The sequence below is a fragment of the Mustela putorius genome, unplaced genomic scaffold (assembly GCF_011764305.1).
Source record: "Mustela putorius furo isolate JIRA1106 unplaced genomic scaffold, ASM1176430v1.1 tig00000129_pilon_pilon_pilon, whole genome shotgun sequence".
NCBI classification, from domain to species: Eukaryota; Metazoa; Chordata; class Mammalia; order Carnivora; family Mustelidae; genus Mustela; species Mustela putorius.
In genome coordinates, this window is record NW_025421290.1 from 41,298,874 (window position 1) to 41,321,134 (window position 22,261).

The following is a 22,261-nucleotide window of genomic DNA, read 5'->3' on the forward strand; positions in this document are numbered from 1 at the left end:
TATCACTCCCAGCACTCACATGTGAACCAAGGCCTCTGCGCTCCTGGCACATGTGGGAGTTTTCCAGTGGCTCACGCTGCAACACTGGTGGACATGTTGGGGGAAGCCCGGTGGGGACATGTGTCTGGGCTGAGCGCATGACAGCTACTTCGAAGCACTTGGAGAGCCTGGGCTGGGGGCCATGCTGGAGCACTCTGGTCTCATTCCCTGGGTCTGTCTGGAGTACATAAAGGAAAGGGAACAGGGGGTATGTGGAACTCCAGCACTGTGCCCGTTTCCTGAACACTTAAACAGGAAACATCACTGTACTATAATCTGAACGTGGGAGCCTGCATCCCACCTGACCCTAATCCTAGTGTGGATGCCACAGGATGCCAGCTCCTGCGCAGAGTTGGGGGAAAAGGAGCATTAAGAGCCTAGTGAGGGGCGCGGGTGGCTCAGTAGGTTAAAGCCTCTGCCTTCGGCTCAGGTCATGATCTCAGGGTCCTGGGATCGAGTCCCACATCAGGCTCTCTGCTCAGCGGGGAGCCTGCTTCCCTTCCTCTCTCTGCCTACTTGTGATCTCTCTGTCGAATAAATAAATAAAATCTTAAAAAAAAAAAAAAAAGAGCCCAGTGAATTTACATCAAATATGGTCCTCTGCTTTTCCTCCTCTTGGCCATAAATAAATACAATACTGTAATTCGGTTTCCACTAAATGGAAAGCTTCATACGAAATTCAATCAAGAACAACTCACACTTCACTCTGAGTCAGTCTGAGACAGCTTTACTCGCAATATACTTTTAAAATAGGAGTATTTAAAATTAAGCCAACAAAAATCAAGGAATTCTATCTAAATCTAGCTTTAATTCTATAGCTTTGTCAGACTACTGAATGCTTCAGTTCTACTGATCTTTTAAATTTTATAAAAATGAACTGATTTGCCAAGTGCCCACTGAAGGATGAATGGATAAACAGAATGTGGTATCTTCACGGAAAGGAAAATTATTCAGGTTCAGAAGGAAGTGTCATGGACTGAATATGTGTCTCCCGCCCGCCAACCCCTACCAAATGCATGGGCTGAAGCCCTAACCCCCATTGTAATGATATTAGGAAGGGAGCCTTTGGGGGAGGTGCTGACTGGTCATAGACAAGGTCATGAAAGCGTAGCCCCCGCAATGGTATCAGTACCCTTGTAAGGAGAAAAAGAGAAACCAAAACTTCCTTCTCTGCTGTGTGAGGGTATGGTAGGAAGGCTGCTGTCCACAGCTGGGGAGAGGGTCCTCATCAAAAACTGCAGCTGCGGGCACCTGACCTTGGCATTCCCAGCCCCCAGAGCCTCGAGAAATCGTGTCTGCTATTTAAGCCACCTGGCCAATGGAGTTTTGCTACAGCAGCCTGCATTAACACAGGTCAGAATCCCCACACAGGTGAACCTCGAAGACACTATGTTACAGTGAAACAACCAGTCCTGAAAGGATGAGTATTTTATAATTTCATTTATATAAGAAACAGAAGTCACAGAGACAGAAAATAGAATGGTGGTCACTAAGGGTGGGGAGGGGGACAGGGAGGGATGGGAAAGGACTGTTTAACGGGGACAGTCTCTGTTCTGCCAGGCTGAAGAGGTTCTGGAGATGGGACAGTGGGAGGCTGCCACAACAGTGAATGCTCCCAGAGCCACAGGACTCTACACGTAAACTGCCAGCGTGGTACATTTCAGGTCATATATATTACACCACAATAAAGAAGGGCAAAAAAATGACAAAAAATGTAAAAGTAAAAAAAATGTACTTTCTCCTGAATTGATTTACCTCTGTTCCTACTATTTAAGTAAGTTCTTTTGTTCATTGGTTTAATTACTAAATAAAGTTTTAAAAAATTGATTGCGGGCCCATGACAATGCCAGAATTTATAATTAATCCTTGGGATATAATGATGAATAAGACAGGCTAAAACTGGCAATATCCCCAAGTAAGACTACAATGAAATTTACAGCTGACCCTTCAACAATGTGAGCATTAGAGGTGCCGACCCCTAAAGCACGTGAAAATCCATGTATAACTTTAGGCACCCCCAAAACTTTACTAAGAGCTGCCTCGTGACCCAGAGCCTTACTGGTAACAGCTGATTAACACATGTGTTCTATGTTGTATATATTATACACGATATTCTTGCAGTAAAGTAAGCAGAGAAAGGAAAATGTTAGTAAAGAAAATACATTCACAGCACTGCGCTGTGAAAAAAACCCACACACAAGTGGACACATGCAGTCCGAACCCATGTTGTTCAAGGGTCCGCTGGAACCGGTTCTGGGAAGGACCAGTTGTAAGAAACAGGGAGCCGAAGGGCAGTCCGAGCAGGGCCACTCACATCAAGGCATCAAGGACAGAAAACCCAGCCACGGAGTCCTTCACAGTCCAGAGCCTGGGGTGGCGGGTGGAAGGTGCCAGCCCGCTGAGCCAGGGCTCCCAGGCCGACGGACTCGCGCTGACGGCTGGCAGAAGGCGGCGATGAGGGGCGCCTCCACTTCTATCGGCCTGCGCGTCCCCCAAGTCTGCAACGTGGTCTGGGCCAGAACAGTCCTAGTGTGACCTGACACGCCTGTGATGATGACTGGGGAAGCTTGAAAACCAAGAGCTCAGAGAAGTTTGGGACTCCTACCTGGATGGGCGTGGGATGGGGCACAGGGTGGAGAGGAAGGCGATTAGGAATCCTAGCCCTGCCCTGGATACCTGTGGCCCTGGCACAGCCATTCACCGTGCCTGGTGACATGTGAGAAAGAGGACGGAATGGACGAGCAGGGGCGTGGCTACAGGCCTTGGCTGCAGGCCTCCCGGGCTTGTGAGGAGACACGGGCGTGACCTTCAAGGGCAGATTCAGCTCGTCCTCAGGCAAATGGATATGAACAGTGAAAAGGAGGTCAAGGCACAGCTACACCACTGAGGAACTGCCCGCACGCTGGGGATGTGGTGGAGGTCAATGAGCCCGCCGTGAGGCACTGCACGCCACGGGAGGAAAGAGTCTTGGAGGACACACAGTTTGGGGGAGCAATGAGACAGGTGCAAAGAGCTGACCAAAAAAAAGGAGAAACAAACAAAAAAGAAACAAAATAAACAAACAAAAAACCAGGGGCAAAGTTTTGGAAGACAGAGAAAAGGAGTCTGAAAGCGGGAGCAGCGAATGGTGCCAGATGAACTGAAGACTGCCGCATCCGGGGGCCAGAGCTCTAGAAACACAGAGGGCAGGGATGTAGATGGAGCGACAGCGACACTCTCAAGTTCTAGGGTTTCAAGGTCCTCAACTCAAGACAAACAACTACGAGCCAGGGAGACGGCACTTAGGACATGCAAGTCCTAAACCGTCTAACCACCACTGGGGGATCAAATGGGCGCTTGCCTTATGATAAAGCAGAAAGTAACAGTGAAGACTGGCGTGGGATTGCTGAAATAAATTCAGCATCTCCTTAAGGACACCGACTGAGCAGGCACATGACCCTCATGCCCTTTGTGGGGGGCTGGTGTCTGCTGAAGGGGCACGGAGGCTCCACGCAGCCAGCCTTAACCTCCCAAGTGGGGAAGGACTCCCCCCAGCTGCTCAGAGCTAAAAGCAGGGCATGCAGGGAACAGTGGCATCCAGGCACGACTTAAAAGTACCAAAGCTGGTTAAGTTCCAACACCAAATATTTGCATAAAGGCTGGTGATGCTTCAACTAAAAAAAAAAGGAAAGGAAAATTCCTTATGCTAAGATGCCTGTTGTTTGGCAAAGCTCCTGAAATACATTAACACGCATCAGGGCTTTATGACTGGTCCCACACTAGGTTTAAGCACAGTAATGCAGTAAGTTCAATGCGCTACGGTAGATATTTCAGTTCCAATTCTACCCTTACACTCTAGATAAATCTGAGGCCAAAATAGTGATATTTTTGAGTCATATTACCTATTTTTGTTGAGTAAATATTAATTCTGTTAATAAATACTACTCCCACAAATACTATAAAATCCTGTACTCAAAAGGCCACCTGGAGCGCATAAAGCTCACATATTTAAGCCAAACAGAATTAGACTTGAGTCTATTTGGATGGCAAATGAACCCTCTGCTTGTACTGCATCAGCTTCTCTCAACAATGTATTCAGAACACAATTCAGTGAAATAATTCTTATTAGGAACTTTAAACACCAACACATTTTGGTATGTTATAAAAATCATGCCCTTGGTATTAAAGGAAAAAGGAAAAATCTGTTCCACAAGTATTAAAAAAAAATTCTTCCTAATGACCTTGAAGTCTGGGATCTTACATAAAAATGCAATGAAAACTAGACTTCTACAGGCAGTAATTGGTGTTTTCATCGAAAGCAAAGCAGGCTGGAACCCGCCACGGTGAATGAAGCAGGCAGATCTGAGTAGCGAATGTGGGCAGGGCACACATGAGAGGGCTATTGGCTTCAGCTTAAAAACAGCTGGTTTCTCACCAGTTCAGTATGACTTGCCTCATGTTGGGGAGGAAAATAAATGGAATGAAAATTACGTAAAGGCAGTACTCTGTTCTCAGTATTAGGCTCACGATGTGATCAATACGGCAAGATTCAAGGTATGGCAGAGAATGGCATTTATTTTGACCACTTGCAACTCATCTGAAAGGAGTCATACTTTACAGACTGCCCAGGTACAAATGCAAATGATGCCCAGGGCAGGACCGGCAGGAAGGGGAAGGCTGAACAGATGAGGAAAATCCGGCAGCCAGGAGCCCGCCTTCCCCATTTCAGGAAGGTGTTTCGTTCTCAGTAACACCACGAGGGGATGCCTTCCGGTAACATTTTACTACATTTCAAGAAGAAAATGATACTTCCAGGTAAATTTACAAATCTGGGGATTCATGGAGGACTCAGAAAATATTCCTGATGAATGTCATGTCTGTTCTCTATCGGATTATCCTTGAAACAGTAGCAAAACAAAGGTTCTTAGAGAGCACCTTCTATTTGTGACTCCAAGTTAAAACTTACAAAAAGAAATAATGTATTACTGAAAATGAGCGATGACGGGATAGGAAAGTGAACTCTTAAGACTCCACAGAAGATGACTATCAAACCACCACATATTTCAAAAGGAAGGGGAGTCAGATAATCCGAATATCCTGCATATGTACACCTGAGACTTCACAGGTCACATAAACCCTCCTTGTTAAGATACAAGATACCAGTCCAGTGTTCTGAAGATACCTGAAACTAAGAAGTTTTAATTGAGTGGAGGTTAAAGTTCTCTGAAAACCACTGGCAACCTCGCTCCTGCCACTTTCATCTCTAAAGCGTGGAGGGCCCCAGGGCTACTCTGATGGTCTTCAGGGACAGCGCTCAGATTCCCCTTCCCCCAGGGGTGGGGGACAGGGAGTGGTCAAGATGAAGGGCAGACACAAGTGCCCTCAGGAATCAGAGAGCTCCCTCTGGAAATAAGGGAGCTGATGCATTCTCTAGCACTGAAATCTGCTTGCATCATAAGGTGACAATTAGCTACAAAAAATATTTCCACTTCTGAAGTCAGGATGTTCAGCAACAGGCTTCAGTTTCTGTTGCAGAAACTAAATTCAGCATGGAATCAAAATATATCCTGCTCTGTTATTATATGAAATACTGTATAAAGAAAACCACACAAAACAATTTAACTTATAAAAGTCTCATGATTGTCTTGAAAGAGAAAGAAAATAGCACTGAGGTCCTTCTCCAAACAATCAGTTCCTGCAGTTCATCTTTCAAAATGTGGGCCAAATCATGAATTGCAGCTCATACACACCTCAGGGAGAGCCAAGTCTGGAATGTGGAGAACAAAGAGTTTATTCAGAGATCTCTCGGATATTTTCCTCCTCGAAAATGATGAAAACAAGAGGAGTCCAGATGGGAAAGTAGCCACTTTGGGAGGCATCTTTTATTGTGGTGACTGGTGAAGCTCTGTAAGCAGATCTCCAGGATTAAGTGAGGAAGTTTAGAAAGACAGCTAGTTTTTTGTCGTTGTTGTCTATAAATTATTTCTACACGATACTCAAATATTTCTGAGCTAGTTAAGTGACAATGTTTTATGCAATAGCACACAAAACGCATAAAGGTACAATAGTTAGACTAAGAAAAGAAATGTCACAGTGTGGTTTTTAAAGCCTCCAGCTTTCTGCTCCCAGTCTGAACCAATCAATGGCTACTTAAGCAAAGCTGGGGGCACCCTGTTTCTGCTGCTCCATTGGCCTAGACTCAGATTTTGGCTCCCACCTTCCTTCTGCCCCGCACAGCTCTTGAAACAGAGAACTCTCCCCAGCTCCGGGGATTCCTGACCCCTCTCCAGCATGGGGGCCACAAAAACATTCTGAGACGTGATCAAGACAAGCAGAAGTGATGCAGAAAGGAAAGTGTACAGAGAGAAGTTGGCTTCTAGCGGGTGACTACCAGCTTACTAAATTCAACTGTCTCCCTTGTTGGCATAGGTCATTTACAGTGCTATTATTTAAAATTTTTACAATCTTTATTAACAAAGTGACACACAGACAATCAAAAACCTGCAGTCTTTTGCTACTATCATATCACTTCTCCCCAAAAGACGAAGACTATGAAAGATGATAATATGGCCAATGTCCCCTCAAGGAGTCTGCCAACTTCTAACCCCTGTTGCCACTAAGTGTGCAGTGACCGTTTCTGCTGCTGTCACATGGAAGTGAGAGCACAAAGCACAGATTCACTGCTCAGAGCTGAATGCTTTGCTGGACACTCATCCTTACGGCTTTAGAACGCCACCATGCTTTGAAAGCCACCAGGGCACACACCTGTTTCTATTTTAATTCCTGATTTCTTTTTTCCTCCTTCTTTTTAGAGAGGAGGAAGGGGAGAGAGGGAGAGGGAGAATCTTAAGCAGGCTCCATGCCCAGTGTGAAACCAACGCGGGGCTCGATCTCACAACCCTGAGATGGTGACCTGAGCCAAAATCAAAAGCTGGATGTTTAACTGACTGAGCCACAGGTGCCCCACAAGTCTGGATTTCTAGTACAATATGAGAAGACCTACAGTTAGTGCTTGTGGGTCTGGTGCTCTGCATCTCTGGGGCCGAGATGCAGAGCAAGCATTTGGAGGCACACTCACCGCCGCTCCAGTGGGCGCCCATCACTGGAGATGCTTCGAGGGATGTTGGCAGCTCTTTCCGGAGGAGGCATCTTTCCATCTCCTTTCCCAGCGCTCAGCCTCGAGGTCATGGGACTCTGCACCTGAGAGGGGACTTGCGGTGAATGAGTCCCCTTGTTGGCATTCCTCTGCCATTTGTTATTATTTCGAAAGGGAAACTTGAATTCATAGGAAACCCCTTCATTCATCTTGTATTCCATCACGGGCATACGGTAGGTTTCTGAGCAGCTCCTAGTGAGGGCACAGAAAGAAGAAAAATTAATATTGTTGTTCTTGTGAGTGGAACCACACTGCTTCTCATTAACAGTGAAAGTGGATCAAATACTTCATCCTTTTTTTCAAACTGTCTTAATCATTACTATCCTTTCAAAAACCAGAACCACAGGAGTATATTATACTGTGTATTTCCCTTGCTCAGTCTCACCTATGGAGTCTTGAAAAAACAGTGAGACCCAGAGTCATCCCAGTGAGCGGAGGGAGCCAGTAGGAGCAGGGTCAGGCCTGAGGCCTGAGCAGGGAAGGCTGCCAGGCCGGCAGGGCAAGGCAGCAGAACCCCAAGACCAGGCCTCAGAAGAAGCAAGCAGTAAGCTCTACACACCCTTCACTCAGTAGCATGACTGTGGATCTAAAAAGGTACTGAGTTTGTCTGGGATCTTAACAGTCAAAAAATGAAGGGGGGGATAGATTTCAAAATCCAAAATGAGAGCCACATTTAGCTCAGAAGGAGAAAACAAAAACCCAATTATAGAAATTTTGCAATTATCAAATCACCAGGGAACAAAGCATAATCTGAAATCAGACTCCCCTCACTGCCCCCACCCCCGACTACCCCAAGCCAAAAATCTCCCACAGCAGGGAAAGCAGGGCTGGCCCCCGGGAGCAGCCTGAGTGAAACTGATGTCAGGCCCAAATGTCTTTCTGTTGCTTTAGCCCCTTTTCTGGTGCTACTGTCCCGGCCCCCGAAACCTTAGGAAATGTGGAACCCACTCTCCATTCTCTTTACTGGAACAACCAAGGAATGTTCAGTCTATTATTAACTTCACTGAACTACAAATTACTGAGAAAACCCTATGCCCACTAAGGCATTAACTCAAACTGCGTACTAAGCAAAAAAAAAAATAAAGACTTCCTTGCGTAAAGGAATTTCAAAGCTTGAGCAGCAGGTGGGAAAGGAAGGGTTGCTACATTTCAAGGATGGGTTAAAGCTGATTATGAAACACTTCAGAGACAGAGGAAGGAGAGTCCTAACAGTGAGGTCCACTAGAGACAATGCGAGCTAGCAGCCACATGAAAAAAGTCAAAGGGAACGGTGAAATTAATTTACTCTTTTATTTAGTCTAATATATCTAAGATGCTGTCATGTGAACATGTAAGCAAGAAAATCAATATAAAAACTCAACAAGGAGATGATGTACATGCATCTAAATTTGGTGCGTACTGTACACGTACAGCACTTCTCACTGCGGACTAGTCCCCTTAGCCACGGACGACTTGTGGCTCCGCTCTGCACAGCACAGGGCCAGAGGCTGGGTCTTGGTTTGGGAAACAGGCTTGTGTTGGTGGGAGAATAAGCCCAGTGGAGGGTATCACTGTCTCGGGACCTTGTCTGTGTGTCTCAGGTAGGACTCCTGGCGTTTCCAACGTCTACACCACCGTGCGCCCTCTCGCACACCTCCGTGAGACGCGGGTTTGAGAAGGGCTGCTTCTGAGGTGCATGTACTTGCTGGGGTCCTTGCCTGCTCAGTCTCAGCCCCAGTCTCCAACAGGAACCTCTTCTCAGAGTTTTCTTACCACTCTTCCTGATTCCCTAAAAGCCTAAATCAACCTTAATCTGACTCTCTGCCCAAGGCTCCTCTGTACTCCTTAGAAGCATTAAGGACCGTGGTGGTTTTCAAACCTTTGGGACCATGAGCCCAGTAAGAAATACATTTTACAATGTGATGCAGCCCAACCACACACACACTCACACACACCCTTCCACTCGGCTGTATACACACACACACACACACACACACACTCACTCACTCACACACATACCCTTCCACTCAGCTGTATGCACATATATACACACTCACACTCTTCCACTCGGCTGTATTCTGTGTTAATCCCCTTCATTAAAGAAGCACACTGAATGCAGCTCCCTAAGTGGATTTCACGATCTCCTTTGGAGTTACAACCTGCGGTGTGCAGAACACTGCTTTGTGGCACATCTGACATGACTTTCAGCAGCTCGTGACTTCTTATGTAATAAACTTTTCCTCTGATAGAAGGGACTGTCACCTGAGGCTTGGACGTAATTTCTAGCTTTGATCCTGATCGTTCTGACAAAAAAGGTGTGATACCTTTTTGGTTCTTAATAGAGCTATCACTGTAGTACAGTTTGAAGTCTTCCATTTCTGACCAAATACGGCATATGACACAGTAACTTGTGCTCCGGGTCTATAAATATAAGGCAAGAATGTTGCAGCTTGCAGAAGGGGCAGTAATAAAAACTTGCAGTGATCCCTGGGAAAATTTCCCTCCACGCCAAAATCAAGACTAGCTTCTGCTTCCCCCCCATAGTGGTCTGTCTTAACTTGTAAATCCAATGTGTCGTATCACTTACATGGCAAAGACGTATATGTATCTTCCATCTTTCTGTTGGGTGCTGGCAACCAGCACATGTACAGAACATTGCTGTCACATATTTTGGGCACCAACTTTTCAAAAATGTTCCCGTGGGCCATGTCTTCCCTTCAGCACACCCCACCCTCTGACAGATTCTCTTGCTGGGTTTTAACTCCCCAGCACCCTACATGCACCTTCCAGGCACAGGCTGCCTCCTGTAACAGAAACAAATGTAACCTATTCCGAAACAGACGAGCTGCTTTCATCCCTGGGGCCGTAGCTTCTTTGGGAAATGAAAGATTGGGAATTGGTGATTGCTGGACTCTCTTCTAGTTCAAAAACTCTTTGAAATAGACTTCTAAGCTATATAACATTTCATACTAAAACCGGTTAAAAGACCCCGGTACCCCAAGACTTGGTCGTCTTCGTCTGTTTCTTGTTTCCACCACCTCTAACGTGTAGCAAGAAACCTCCTGCACAGTCAATGATAACAGGATGCAGTATGAGAAAGCCTAAGCAGGGAGAGAAGGCTCATTCGCAGAGAACGAGAAACAGCGGGTCTGCAATCTTAAACTTCAGCTAACTCGCCACGGCTCACTGCCGTCCGGGATGGGACAGCCCACCCACCTGCTTCCCATCACTGACTTAGCTCCGAAAATATAAGAATGATACATAGAGTCAGGAAGTGGGCTGTACGCTGAAGAACAAAGATAAGAGTTGGTTTGTAGTGACACATGAAAATTCATAGAAGGATTTTTATTATGTCATTTAAGAAAACGCAGTGTTGAATGGCAGTGAACCCTGACGGGCCAGGCACAGATCTCGCGGCGCCCCCACGGCTCTGAAGTAGGTGCTATCGTTATCCCCACCTTCTTAGATGAGGAAACGGAGGCCTGGAGAGATGAATCTGCCCGAGATGGCCCAGCCGGGATCTGAACTCGCATAATTAATCTACACGGACACTGGCCTTCATCACTAACTAAAGGCTACATCCATGCCAAGTCCCCAGCCGTCTTCATTTCCAGGGCTACTTGCTTCATTTGGCATAGCTGACGATAAAATGGAAAACTTAATAGTCTCTGAGGAGCGATGGGCACTGGAATTATGATTTCAGGATTTCAGGCCCAAGAGACACATGGCTACACACTGAAGCCCTGCTGGTTGAAAAGCCACTCCTTGTCCCCAGTCTCTTTTCTCAGCCTTCTTAGTCTTCCTCCTTTAGGTTCTGATGGTTCATCGCTTTCTCCTTTTCCCTCTCAACGCTAGGAATGCAGGTAAGAGGAACCAGTGTACAGCACACCCAATAGATCATCTCAACACTGGACTCCGGAAGCAGCCAACTCAGATGTCTGAGGATGGCTGGGACCCTAACAGGCCATGTGATTTGGGTTTGGGAAAAACACCTAACTTCTTTGCACCAAAGCTCTCTGCCTGAAAGGATGAGCGATCTGAACCAATGAACTCTCACAGCCCTTCTGGTTCCCAAGCAGTATGCTTTTGCATTTTGAATACTTGTGTTTTAAAATGAAGACAAAACTCTGTGATCTGTTCTACTTACAAAGTAATTTGGTCCTTTTATGTAACTGTTTGTTTTTAGCTCTTCCTCTGAATGGTCCCTGATTGTGTTCTTCAGAGGCTGTAGGTTTGTGGCCCTCAACAGAAGAAAGGTCCACCACTCCGGCGCACCACTACTCAGAACCTCATGATTTCATGTCGGTGTAATTGCTAGCGGGGTGTTTTTCATCTTGCCAAGGGCTCAGTTCCTGAGGATTCAGAGGTCGCAGGCACCAACAGATACATGCGGGTCATGCACTCCAGCACTCTGGAGTCAGGGTTGGGCAGGGGGTGAGGGGCCCCTCCTGATGCTGGACATCTTCCTCCCCAGGAAACTTCCTGACAGAGGCTGCAGGAGGGCCTCCAGCAGGTGCACATTCTCACTCGTCCTGCTGGCCCACTGCGCAGTGATGGAATCTCTTCACACCTCCTCCTTCTCGTTTTAATGGAAATGGATGACTTGACTTTATTTATTTATTTTTAATGCCCCATACTTAGCAGGGGCTCGGGAATTTTACTTCCCTTGTCCTTCTGTCTCTTAAAAACGATGTTAGCATGAAAGCAGTAGGTCAGAGGATCTGCTTATGTCCTAAAAACAGGGAAAAGAGCCCTACTTCACTTTTATGATTGAAGCCCCATGTTGCTGTTAAACTGTTCTTTTCATTAAAACAAAAAACCTGCCTTTTCAAAACCAAGGACTCTCCCATGTGAACACACATGGTGTCTGCATGTATGTCCAGTCAGCACACTGGGTGCCTGTGACCCCTCAGGACCCTGGCCCCCCGGGAAGCAGGTCGCAGAGGGACTATGGGGCAGGGGGCCTGGAGGAGGGCCATTCCCTCGTGCTGGAGCTGCAGGAACAGCTGACAAAGAGAGTCACTCGTCAAAGAACAGAGTAATCAGCTGTTAGGAAAACAGCAGTGGGAGTCTGAAGTGTGGAGGAGAGAAAAATGACAGAAGAGCATTATCTTATTTCGTTGAAAATTACAGCAAGGTGTTCATGCTTCCAATGTTCCTTTGAAATTGTTTTTAAATGAGGAAAGGGAGAGAGGAGAGTTTCCAGTCCCCCAAAAGGCATCCAAGGCACCATTTCACACCTGCCCAGAAGGTGTGACTGGGGCTTTTCAGATGGAAACCGTTGTGGGAAAGGCAGAGTGTGCCTCCCAGGCATGGGGCTATGCATGGCACCCATCCTGCATCCCAGCCTCTCAGTCCCCGCCCTAAGGGGGCAGGTTCCTAACGCCTTTCTGTTGCGTCACTGCCAGGCTCCACTGGCCCCCCGAGAGCAGCAACGGGTGTCTCGGCAGCAGTGCTGGAAAATGAAGATAAACATAGTTCGCTCATTCGGAGATGTGCGGGAGCCTGTCCCGGCTTGCAAGAGCAGGCTGGGAGCATCTATCCCAACTGAGTCCAGCACTGTCATGTCGGGAGCTTGAAATCGACCCCAGAAGCAGTATTGGCACATGGGCATCAGCAAAGGCTACAAATCGAGGTTCTGTTCTTCAGCATAAAGCCAACGTACCAGCAGATCCCTGCTTATGCTGGTATATTTAAAAAAAAAAAAAAAAGGATTTGTGCCCCAAGCCCACTAAGTAGTAGTTAAGAGCTTGGATTCTGAAGTGAGACCTAACTAAATTTGCCAGATGAGCTTGGAAAGTGACTAACCTGAGTCTTGGTTTCCTTTAAATAGGAATCCTATTAATATTATTACCTCATAAGGTTGTTACAAGGATTAAAAGTGCTAATCCACGTAAAAGTGTTTTTTCTAACCTGGAAAATTAAATCCTCAGCAAACGTTAGTTGTTTTTACCAGCATTCCACAGAAGACATATCTGGCTTAGTATATCACTGTAGATAAACCACCTTCTGCCGCAGGCCTATCTATCCAGAGTCAGGCCTTCTAAACCACCTTTCCGGTAGTAACTGCGCACAGTTCAACGTCAGTCATGCTGCCTGTCCATTCACACATATTCATACTCACGTATTCATACTCACTCCCCTCCCCTCTTCCCACACAAACTGGGGAGCCTATGAAGCCAGGGGAAAGGCCTCTGAGCAGACAAGATGGCACCACACCATCCACAGACTCATTCTTAGACCATTAGTCCATACACCAGCGTCTTTAATTCTGTACTGTGTGTAATTAAGGTTGACAAGTTACAAAGCTTGGTTCTCTTCTCCAGTTTATAGCTGCCTACTTAGAAACAACCAAGTAAACAATGTGAAGGAAAGACCAAGGGACAGAAGACAGAAGGACAAGAGAAGGAGCACAGAGCAGCCAGAGAGTGCTATAAGGACCTAACCACCTCTCTGATCCGTCACCAGAGTCATTCCTGAATCCCGGTTCAGCAAAATTTTAACATTAATGATGATGTGCTTCAGGAAACCAGGAAACACTTGGCTAACTGAGGCAGGGTCGTGTGTAAGACAATTTCAGGATATACCCCCCATTCCCCCCAAATAGCTGAAATAATAAAAAGCTCTAGATACATATTTTGGTTTCCAGAAAAATCCAGTCATCCAAAAGGGAACATGTCTTGAAGCCATCAGACACGGGAGTTCACCATATTGTGACACGGGACCGCCTAGTCTCTGGGCTGTCTAGGCCGTAAGCACTGCTCAGAAACACTACCTTGAGCACAGTCTGTTCCACAGCATTGGTCCGAAGGACTGACATGCACGTAAACTGTCCTTGTTGCTGACTTTTTAAAGGTCACAGATAACCCACATAACGGTTTGCACATTCTGCCATCCACCATTCATGAATCTGCAAGAGCTCAGGTGTAGGACAGGTCACATTTTGAGGAAAAAACAAACAGGTGAAGGATGTTTTGGCTTTAGAAGGCCTAAGAATTAATTGCCAACGCTTAAGAGAAACTCATAGGAAATAATGGGCTGAAAGTGAATGAACAGATTGGAAAAAATTAGTAAAAATAGCATGGACATACCCAAAGGAGAAAAGAAAAAGTTGACTAAATTTGTTCCCCCAAGAAATCTCCCCAGAGACCAAGAAATTAAGTTTCCAAGCATGTTGCTGGCTTGGCAGGAGCTGGGAGGGCCAGGGAGCTCCCAGGCTTCTTTCTGCCAAAGGGCTGGGGACCCAACTGCCAAGCAGCATGAGCAGGACCAGCCAGCTCATTTGAAGCCAATTCCCGACACACACACAGATGCAGTTAAGAGAATGCTTGCTAAGTCACGTCCAGGGCTCCAGGATGACAGAGCAGGCAGGGGTCAGAACGGCACTCTGAATTTCGGACAGGAAGATGAATAGGAGCGTCATGAAGCCTGACAGTCTGTGCTGCTGAGTGTCTTCTAATATTAAGCACTCCATGCTAAGATAGCTACCGGCGCAAGATCCTTAAGCCCATGTTACCAGACTTCTCTATCTGTAGTACTGGCAAGTTTATAAACCCACAGACGTAAAATCTGGGGAAGGGTCCAGCCCAGTCACTCTTTCCAGCTGCTCTTGCCACAGACCGAAAGGGAGCTAGGTCCTGAGTCAGGCTTTCCGTGGATGGAACTCTGAGCACTGTGTGTGACCCAGGACACCGCACAGCACCCTTCTCCCCGCCCAGCAGGAGATGTTCTCTATGGCACACAAACCTGGCCTTGGATGGCCCGGTTCCCAGCTGCCAACTCAGACCTACCTCCGCGGGGTGCAGTCATCGTGCGGGGGGATGATGACGACCTTCACCGTGACAGATGTTCTCAGGAGATCGATCATCTGCTCGTGGCTCAGGGTGGCCACGGCCACCTTGCAGATCTCCACCAACCGGCTGCCCTGCCTCAGCCCCGCCTGCCAGGCGTAGCCGTAGGGCTCCACGTCTGCCACGATGCCCTCGTAGTTGACGTGGAAGCCAAGCTGCCCCAGCCCGTTCCTCCGCAGAGTCATCTCCACCGATTCACAACCTTTGGATACAAACTGTACAAGGAAACAAAAGGGAGCACAGTTTAACGCCATGGGGTGTTGAGTGTTGGGCAGGATGCTGGAGAAACACCGCCTGTGGGGTCATTGCGAATACTGTAACGCCAGCTGACGAGCGACCAGTTACTTCCCCTTCACTGACCTCCATTCATCAGGCCAAAAAGAACATACTTTTTGTGTCCAAAGACTCAATGGCTTTGCTGAGCTTACAAGGAAACCTCTAACAGAGAACCCACGGGGAGCTGGCAGCCAACAGAGACCATATTCTGCTACTCACTTCGCCCTTAGAAAATTCAGGGCAGCAGATGCTCAACTGAACAGCGTCCCTCGACAGCCAAGGCAGACCTGCTGGGCCACCCCATCAGCCATCAGGGTAGTAGGATCAGGTCACGTGCAAGTGGTTTCCAGCACACATGCACAGCCGGCGTGTCTTCTCCCACTTGCTCTACTTTTCCTTTCGGAAAAGGATGGAAAACGAGTGACAGAAACTCTGGGTTGCTTCACATCATCAAGGGAGTTTCCAGAAGAGCTAATAAAATTGCACCAGCTTCAGGAACTTGCTTCTGGTCTGTACTGAAAGCTTCAGGAAAGTGAAATGGAATGTGGGTAAGTGGAAAGAAAATACTCACCTGCAACCTTTTGACGATCTCTTTAATGTCCTCGTTATTAATTAAACTCTCCACTGAAACGCATTCTCCTCGCTCGTAGAAGATTTTGAGGCTGGTGTCAGTTGAGGTCCACCCTATCACATCTCTGCAGGAACAGTTGAAAACCACACTCTTGGTTTCCTGCTCGATGAGAACGATGAACTCATTGGACACCCCTAACAGGCAGTCCATTTCCATGGCCTTGTTGTAGTCCTTGGCCCGGACGGCCCACACGATGGCCCCCATGCTACTGAGCTCAGCTCCTGGATATGGTTTAGACTTCTCCTTCTTCTTGGAGGCCAGAGAGATGAATGGGAACTTGCCAGATGGGTCAATAGGGGTGTTGGTGACATTCTTCTCTGCCAGATCTTTCAGGTATTCCTGGCGGGTCCGAGTGGCCATGGCCCGAAACTTTTCTGATTTATGAGCAGCATTTTCTGCGTTAATCACTTTGGCCAAAAGGAAGTCCCTGAACACATTTGACTTAGGGAAAGTGACCCCTTTGGGGATGGGAGGTCCAAAGGAAGGCACGTCTCTGGACCTGGTGACAGCCACACTACGAGACAGAGCAAAGGTGAAAAAGTGGAGCGTCAGGAGTTCTCAGTCTCATAGCATGAGAATAAAATACACATTCTCAAAGAAGAAGACCTGTCTCACAAGAAATAATAGAAATTTCTATTTATAGATTTTTTTTTTTTTTAGTCCAAGAAACCCCAAAAAGCATCCTTACATTAATGGATAGTAAACCAACCATAACTCCATGAGGGAAAAATGTGTACTGTAATATTTTACCTTTAAATACCTACTGATTATTTCAAAGCATGGGTTACTATAATCAGCATAACCTTTTAGAATAAGCATAGATTTCTTAAGAATACAAATGTGGTCTCCATTTTAGATTATGATGCCTATGCGCAGACAGTCTATAATGAAAATATCCCAAGATGCATGTCATGAAAGATATGGATTAAATTTAAAAAAAAAATTTTTTTTAATTTAAAATATTATTTGTTGGCCTATGCAACCAGACCAAAAAGCATAATTTTAAAATGAAAATTGAAATTGCAGTATTAAAATGATTATGGTTTTTATAGTAATAGCAATCGTGCTTTACAATCATAGTATTACTCCCTGATATGAGGAAGTGGTGACGCAACATGGGGGGTTAAGGGGGTAGGAGAAGAATAAATGAAACAAGATGGGATTGGGAGGGAGACAAACCATAAGTGACTCTTAATCTCACAAAAGAAACTGAGGGTTGCTGGGGGGAGGGAGGTTGGGAGAAGGGGGGTGGGGTTATGGACACTGGGGAGGGTATGTGCTTTGGTGAGTGCTGTGAAGTGTGTAAACCTGGTGATTCACAGACCTGTACCCCTGGGGATAAAAATATATTATATGTTTATAAAAAATAAAAAATTTTTAAAAAATCATAGTATTAAACTGAGCTATTCTTTGATCCACATTCTCTACATCTGGTATTTGATTCTGACAACTTGTTTGTGAGGAAATATTTCCCTTTTCCTTTTCCTCCAAGCACAATTAATTTGAGAAAGCCTGACCCAGTCATTTTTCTGCATAATACTGTTAAAACTGGGACTAAGATAAGGACCATATGAGCATCTGTAATAGCCTATTATTTTTCATCTCAACAAAGAAATAAAGTTTTTCCTAAAACAGTAACAACAAAAGTTAAATAGAAACAGAAAGGTTGTGTGTTTTCTGTCATGTTCTACGACCTCATTCTAGGACCTCAGTGGACTTTGAGAGGGCTGGAAATGATGAGTCTAACAGACTGAATGCCCCTCTTTTCAAATTACCTAATTATTTAAAAGTGAGTCTATTATGCAATTGTACTAAGTATTAGAGAAGATATACAAAAATATTTTTCTGAATTTCCAGAAGGGAAAAGTGAATCAGAGAGCGTGTATCTTTCGAAATAAATTGAAGACCTTGACTTCATTACTATTTTTGCTCTGCTTAAAAAGGGCTTAAGATATTTAGCTTTGCTTTTCAAAAAAGGATTATTTGTCATGAAAATAGGATAAATAAATAAAAATCAGGAAACCCAGGTCTTAAGTTACCTATTTTGTCTGAAGATGCCATGGAATGGCCTATTTGTTGGTTTTCAAAACTTTATTAAAAAAAAAAAAAAAAGATTATCTAGTTGGCTTCATGGTGAAAAAAGGTGGCAAGCGACACTCCATTTTCTAACTGGAGATAAGAATTCACAGAAACCTCCATATGCATTACAGCCTAATTACACCAGTATTAGAAAGGCAATTTTTCTTGTCTGTTGTGAGCTGTCTGGCTTGAATGCTGACAGCTGTATAATTTTAATTTGATCCTTTTTTTTTTTCCTTAAAAAGTCAAGCAAAAGATGCTAAAATCCAGATATGCTAGCTTTTCTAAAGAGGAATCCTATAAGGATCCAGAAACACTCATTTTTAAATAGGCAATTCCTTTTCTTGTTAATTTCACTTCAAATTGTTATTCTTTCTCAAGAAGCAGCTGCGGTTTTCTTTTAAATACAAGAGGAAAATGCTTACCAGAGGTGCCAAGATGAGCATCATCTACCCGCTTGCCCCTTAACTCACTGGCTCTCTACAGATCTACTTATTAACTGTTAGAACTTTAGACAAACATATATTGAAAACCCAACAATAATTAGAAGCCTCTAGAATGAACTATGAGGGGAAAAAAACGAAGCCTCAACATATAATTATCAACGATTCATCATGGTAGGGAGGTAAACGATACAGATGCTAAAATCAGTTTCGCATCATTAGAAATAGAACCCTTGCAGAAGAGGAGGAGGAAGCAGCCCAGGGATGCTTTTTTTCAAACAAAAGGTCTTGTTCTGGGTTAATATAACTTCAAGGTTTTCTACAAGGTTAAAAGCACATTGATTTAGATGCCACACATTCTGAACTCCTGCTAATAATGCCTGCTTTAAGTTCAGAAGAGTGAATATTTTTGCCTTATAAGAAGGCTTTCTAGAACTTCAGTTTGCTATATATAGATCCTTAAAGATGTAGTAATTATAAATGGTTCTTGCTATTTCTAAAAGCAGATTCCAAAGGGCTTCTGCTTAGACACACTTCTGTTAGCCTCATATGCAATACTGTATCTCCTAAGAAATTATACATTCTTTATAATCCTAGCCACTCTGGATGTACTCGGCAGGGCTGAGGATTGGATGTTCTACCAGGAGAGTTATCCAGCAGACCGACGCTCAGAGGCTGAAGCAATTATGGAAAGTTAGCACCAGAAAAGAACATGGAGAATTCAGTGTTCCTCAAATTCTGCCAATAAAATCTTGAGTTTCTTCTTAAGTCATCTTGATTTTGCATTCTACTGAGGAATATTTGTGCTCGTTTTAACACAAAAACATCTTCTGTCCCCCCAAGTCTTGGGAGTACAACTCAAGGACTAGGAAAGTATCCTGCTTTACTGACATGTGGCATAGCCCTGAACCTCCATTTGAATGGCTGGTACGAATTTTTCCACTTATCCAGGAAACAGACTCTGAGAAGTAAAATGATGTGCCCAGAGCCTGTTACAGAGATCCAGGATTGGAATCTGAGCTTCTGGATGGACAGCAGTGTGCTCTATGACAAGACCACGCTGTTCCTTCTGAAGGAACATTTTTGAACACCCCACTCTTGAGATGCTTACACAAGGCACCATCCACAAGAGTCACAGAGCTGAAGAGACCACCATTAGGCTGGGCTTTGTAGCATTTGATGGCATCAGTGACCTTGGATAAAGTAGCAGATTTTGATACCCAAAGCCAGTTTCAAGTTGATACATGGGAATGTTCCAGAGATATCCGAACAGATGTCCCAATGGGAAAAAAAAAAAGTGATAAGACGACAATGCTTGAATTTCTGAAGTACCACGGAAATGGTAATAAACAATTCCAACCCCAAATTTAGAAGGACGGGGACTCGGCGTCAGAACGGTAGGGGAGGCTTCCCCTTCTTGGGGGCTGGATCAGATTGTCAGCTTGGGGAGCTTTCTGAGAAAGCAGATCCGGGGCAAGGACAAGAAGGATCAGCAGCAAAACAAATGTGTGCCCATTGCTCTCTCCCTGGGGGGCTCTTGGCCTCTACTAGTACTCATTCACTGATGCACACGGAGCACCTGCTGTAACAAGGCAGGCACCGCTGTCACAAGCTTGGGCCTCCAGAAGCTCCAGGTCTCACGGGGCTGCATCCAGAGGTTTGGGTGCTCTTGTGGGAGGTATGGGGTTCTACTGGAAACACTTAGGAAGAGCAATTTACCTAGTCCTGGGAGGTCAGGAGAGCCCTCCCCAAGAAAAGAAAAGCAGGAATTCATCCTCTAAAGGAGGGGTGGGGTGTGTAAGAAGAGGCCTTTCTGCCTGGAAAGCAGCATATGCAGAGAAGAGGGCCAGGGCACGGTATGTTCTGGGAGCTATAAGGAGCTCCATGCGGCTCTGGGAGTAGGGGTGCGGAGGAGAATCGGCAGAAGCCCCAGTGGAGGCTGAGAGTGGAAAGGCTGGGCCCGAAGGACCTCATGCAGGAGGCTGTACACTAGGGAGGCTGAGCTTTTCCCAAATGGTCTGAAGCACCGAGAGGGACATATTTCGCTTTTTGTCTTAAAAAAGGTTGGCAACACTGGACAACAGGGATGCCGACGAGGCTTTGAACACTTTCTGAAAGAAATGTCTACCACTTGACCCACTTTGAATTGTTCCTCTGAGCTAAAGCCTGCATATTTATTTGCTTTTATTCCAGAAAAGAAGGGCGTGCACATTTACTATGCATACAGCACACTGCCTGCCTACAACTAGATACTTTACTTATGGGCTTTTAAGTAGATGTCAAGCAACCTTCCACTGCATAGAAAGGGAAATTTAGGATCTGAGAGGTTTAACAGTCTGGTCTGATTCCCAGTGGTTTTTGGACTATATCCTACTACCTCCTTTCAACACTTATTGTATTTTAACCTCTGAATATGGAAATCTTTCTCAGAGAAGAAACATACATTTCTACCTCTCTAAACATGGTTACTGAACACAATTTAACACTTGTTTTGAAGACTCAGGTTATTATTATAACCACTTATTATCACACTAGTTTTAAAACTGTAATAATTATTTAATTTCACAGTGAGTCAATCTTCCAATTTTCAGTTGTTGAAGGTGTTTTAACATTTTTTAAAAAGATTTATCTATTTGACAGACAGAGATCACATGTAAGCAGAGAGGCAGGCAGAGAGAGATGGAGAAGCAGGCTCCCCACCAAGCAGAGAGCCCGATGTGGGGCTTGATCCCAGGATCCTGGGATCATGACCTGAGCTGAAGGCAAAGGCTTTAACCCACTGAGCCACCAGGCGCTCCAGAAGATGCTTTAAAATTTTATGGAGGCCACGTATTGCATGGAGCACTGGGTATGGTGCATGAACAATGAATTCTGGAACACTGAAAAAAAAATTAAATTAAAAAAAATTTTTTAAATCTTTTTATCTAAAATGAATTCAAGTTAGACCCACATGTTTTAATTAATTTTATATTAATTTTTTTTATCTGTTCATTGCTCTCTACTTCTTATGTTCTGTTTTATTTCTTATATTTATGTGTTAGGAAATTGGGCTACTTATCACATAGAGTTGCATGATGCCTGAATTTTGCTGAATATGGGCATGTTCTTCTGTCTTTTGTATTTCCTGTACATTGGCTTCTCTAGAAGTTTGATCAGATTCAGGTTCAATGTTGGGGGCATAGGGAACAAGACCAATTCATAAGTGGGGTTGTGCCCTTCCTTTATGACACACATATTTGTCTCTTTTTGTGCTATCTGCAACCTCTGAAGATCAATGCCTGGATCTCCTAATTCACTGGTTGCTAAAAATATGTTGAAAATCATTTTACACTGAGTTTTTACAAAGTGAGGCCCCAGGGGTGAATGAAGTATAATTGGTCCTTTGTTCTCAAACCAAATGACCCCAGACTGCTATGCTTATTAGCTTTGTATCACTGATCTGAATAATTTTCCTGCATCTCTCTTATTAGTAATCACTTATTGATGTTTTCGGTGCATTCTTGCCACTGAACAGTTCCTCATCTTTTTGATTTATTGCTTCTAACCTGCTCTATCAAGCAGGACCAGACAATTAAGCTCAGTACGATGATACCAAACAAAATAAAGAGACCAGAGGACTCTCTTAACAGGTATGGGCATAGTACAGACTTAGCGATTCATTTCTGAGTTCTTGGCTATGTCTACTGTTCAAAGTTAACTGGCCTCTGAAATTAGTTTGAAATAGTCAGTTTTTCCTATTATAAACTGTTCAATCCCTGGGGAGATAACAGGACCTCTTCTCCATATCCACCACAGGGATTTTTCTCTCTTGGCTTACCTGAGGCAGCCC

General features: G+C 45.0%; 1 protein-coding gene across 5 annotated transcripts in view; it reads right to left on the bottom strand.

The window, feature by feature from the left end:
• The window catches only part of SIPA1L1 (signal induced proliferation associated 1 like 1), a 135,241-nt gene that overhangs the window by 56,590 nt on the left and 56,390 nt on the right, over positions 1 to 22,261 (bottom strand). For all 5 annotated transcript variants that reach the window (XR_006604606.1, XM_013057455.2, XM_013057457.2 and 2 more), the window contains 3 exons: positions 15,851 to 16,424; positions 14,944 to 15,218; positions 7,097 to 7,366 (listed from right to left, as the gene is read on the bottom strand). Coding sequence is in view for 4 of the 5 variants with exons in the window: in XM_013057455.2 (XP_012912909.1) it covers positions 7,097 to 7,366; positions 14,944 to 15,218; positions 15,851 to 16,424 (1,119 nt within the window). In the remaining variant the exon portion in view is untranslated. The remainder of the gene's footprint in view (positions 1 to 7,096; positions 7,367 to 14,943; positions 15,219 to 15,850; positions 16,425 to 22,261) is intronic.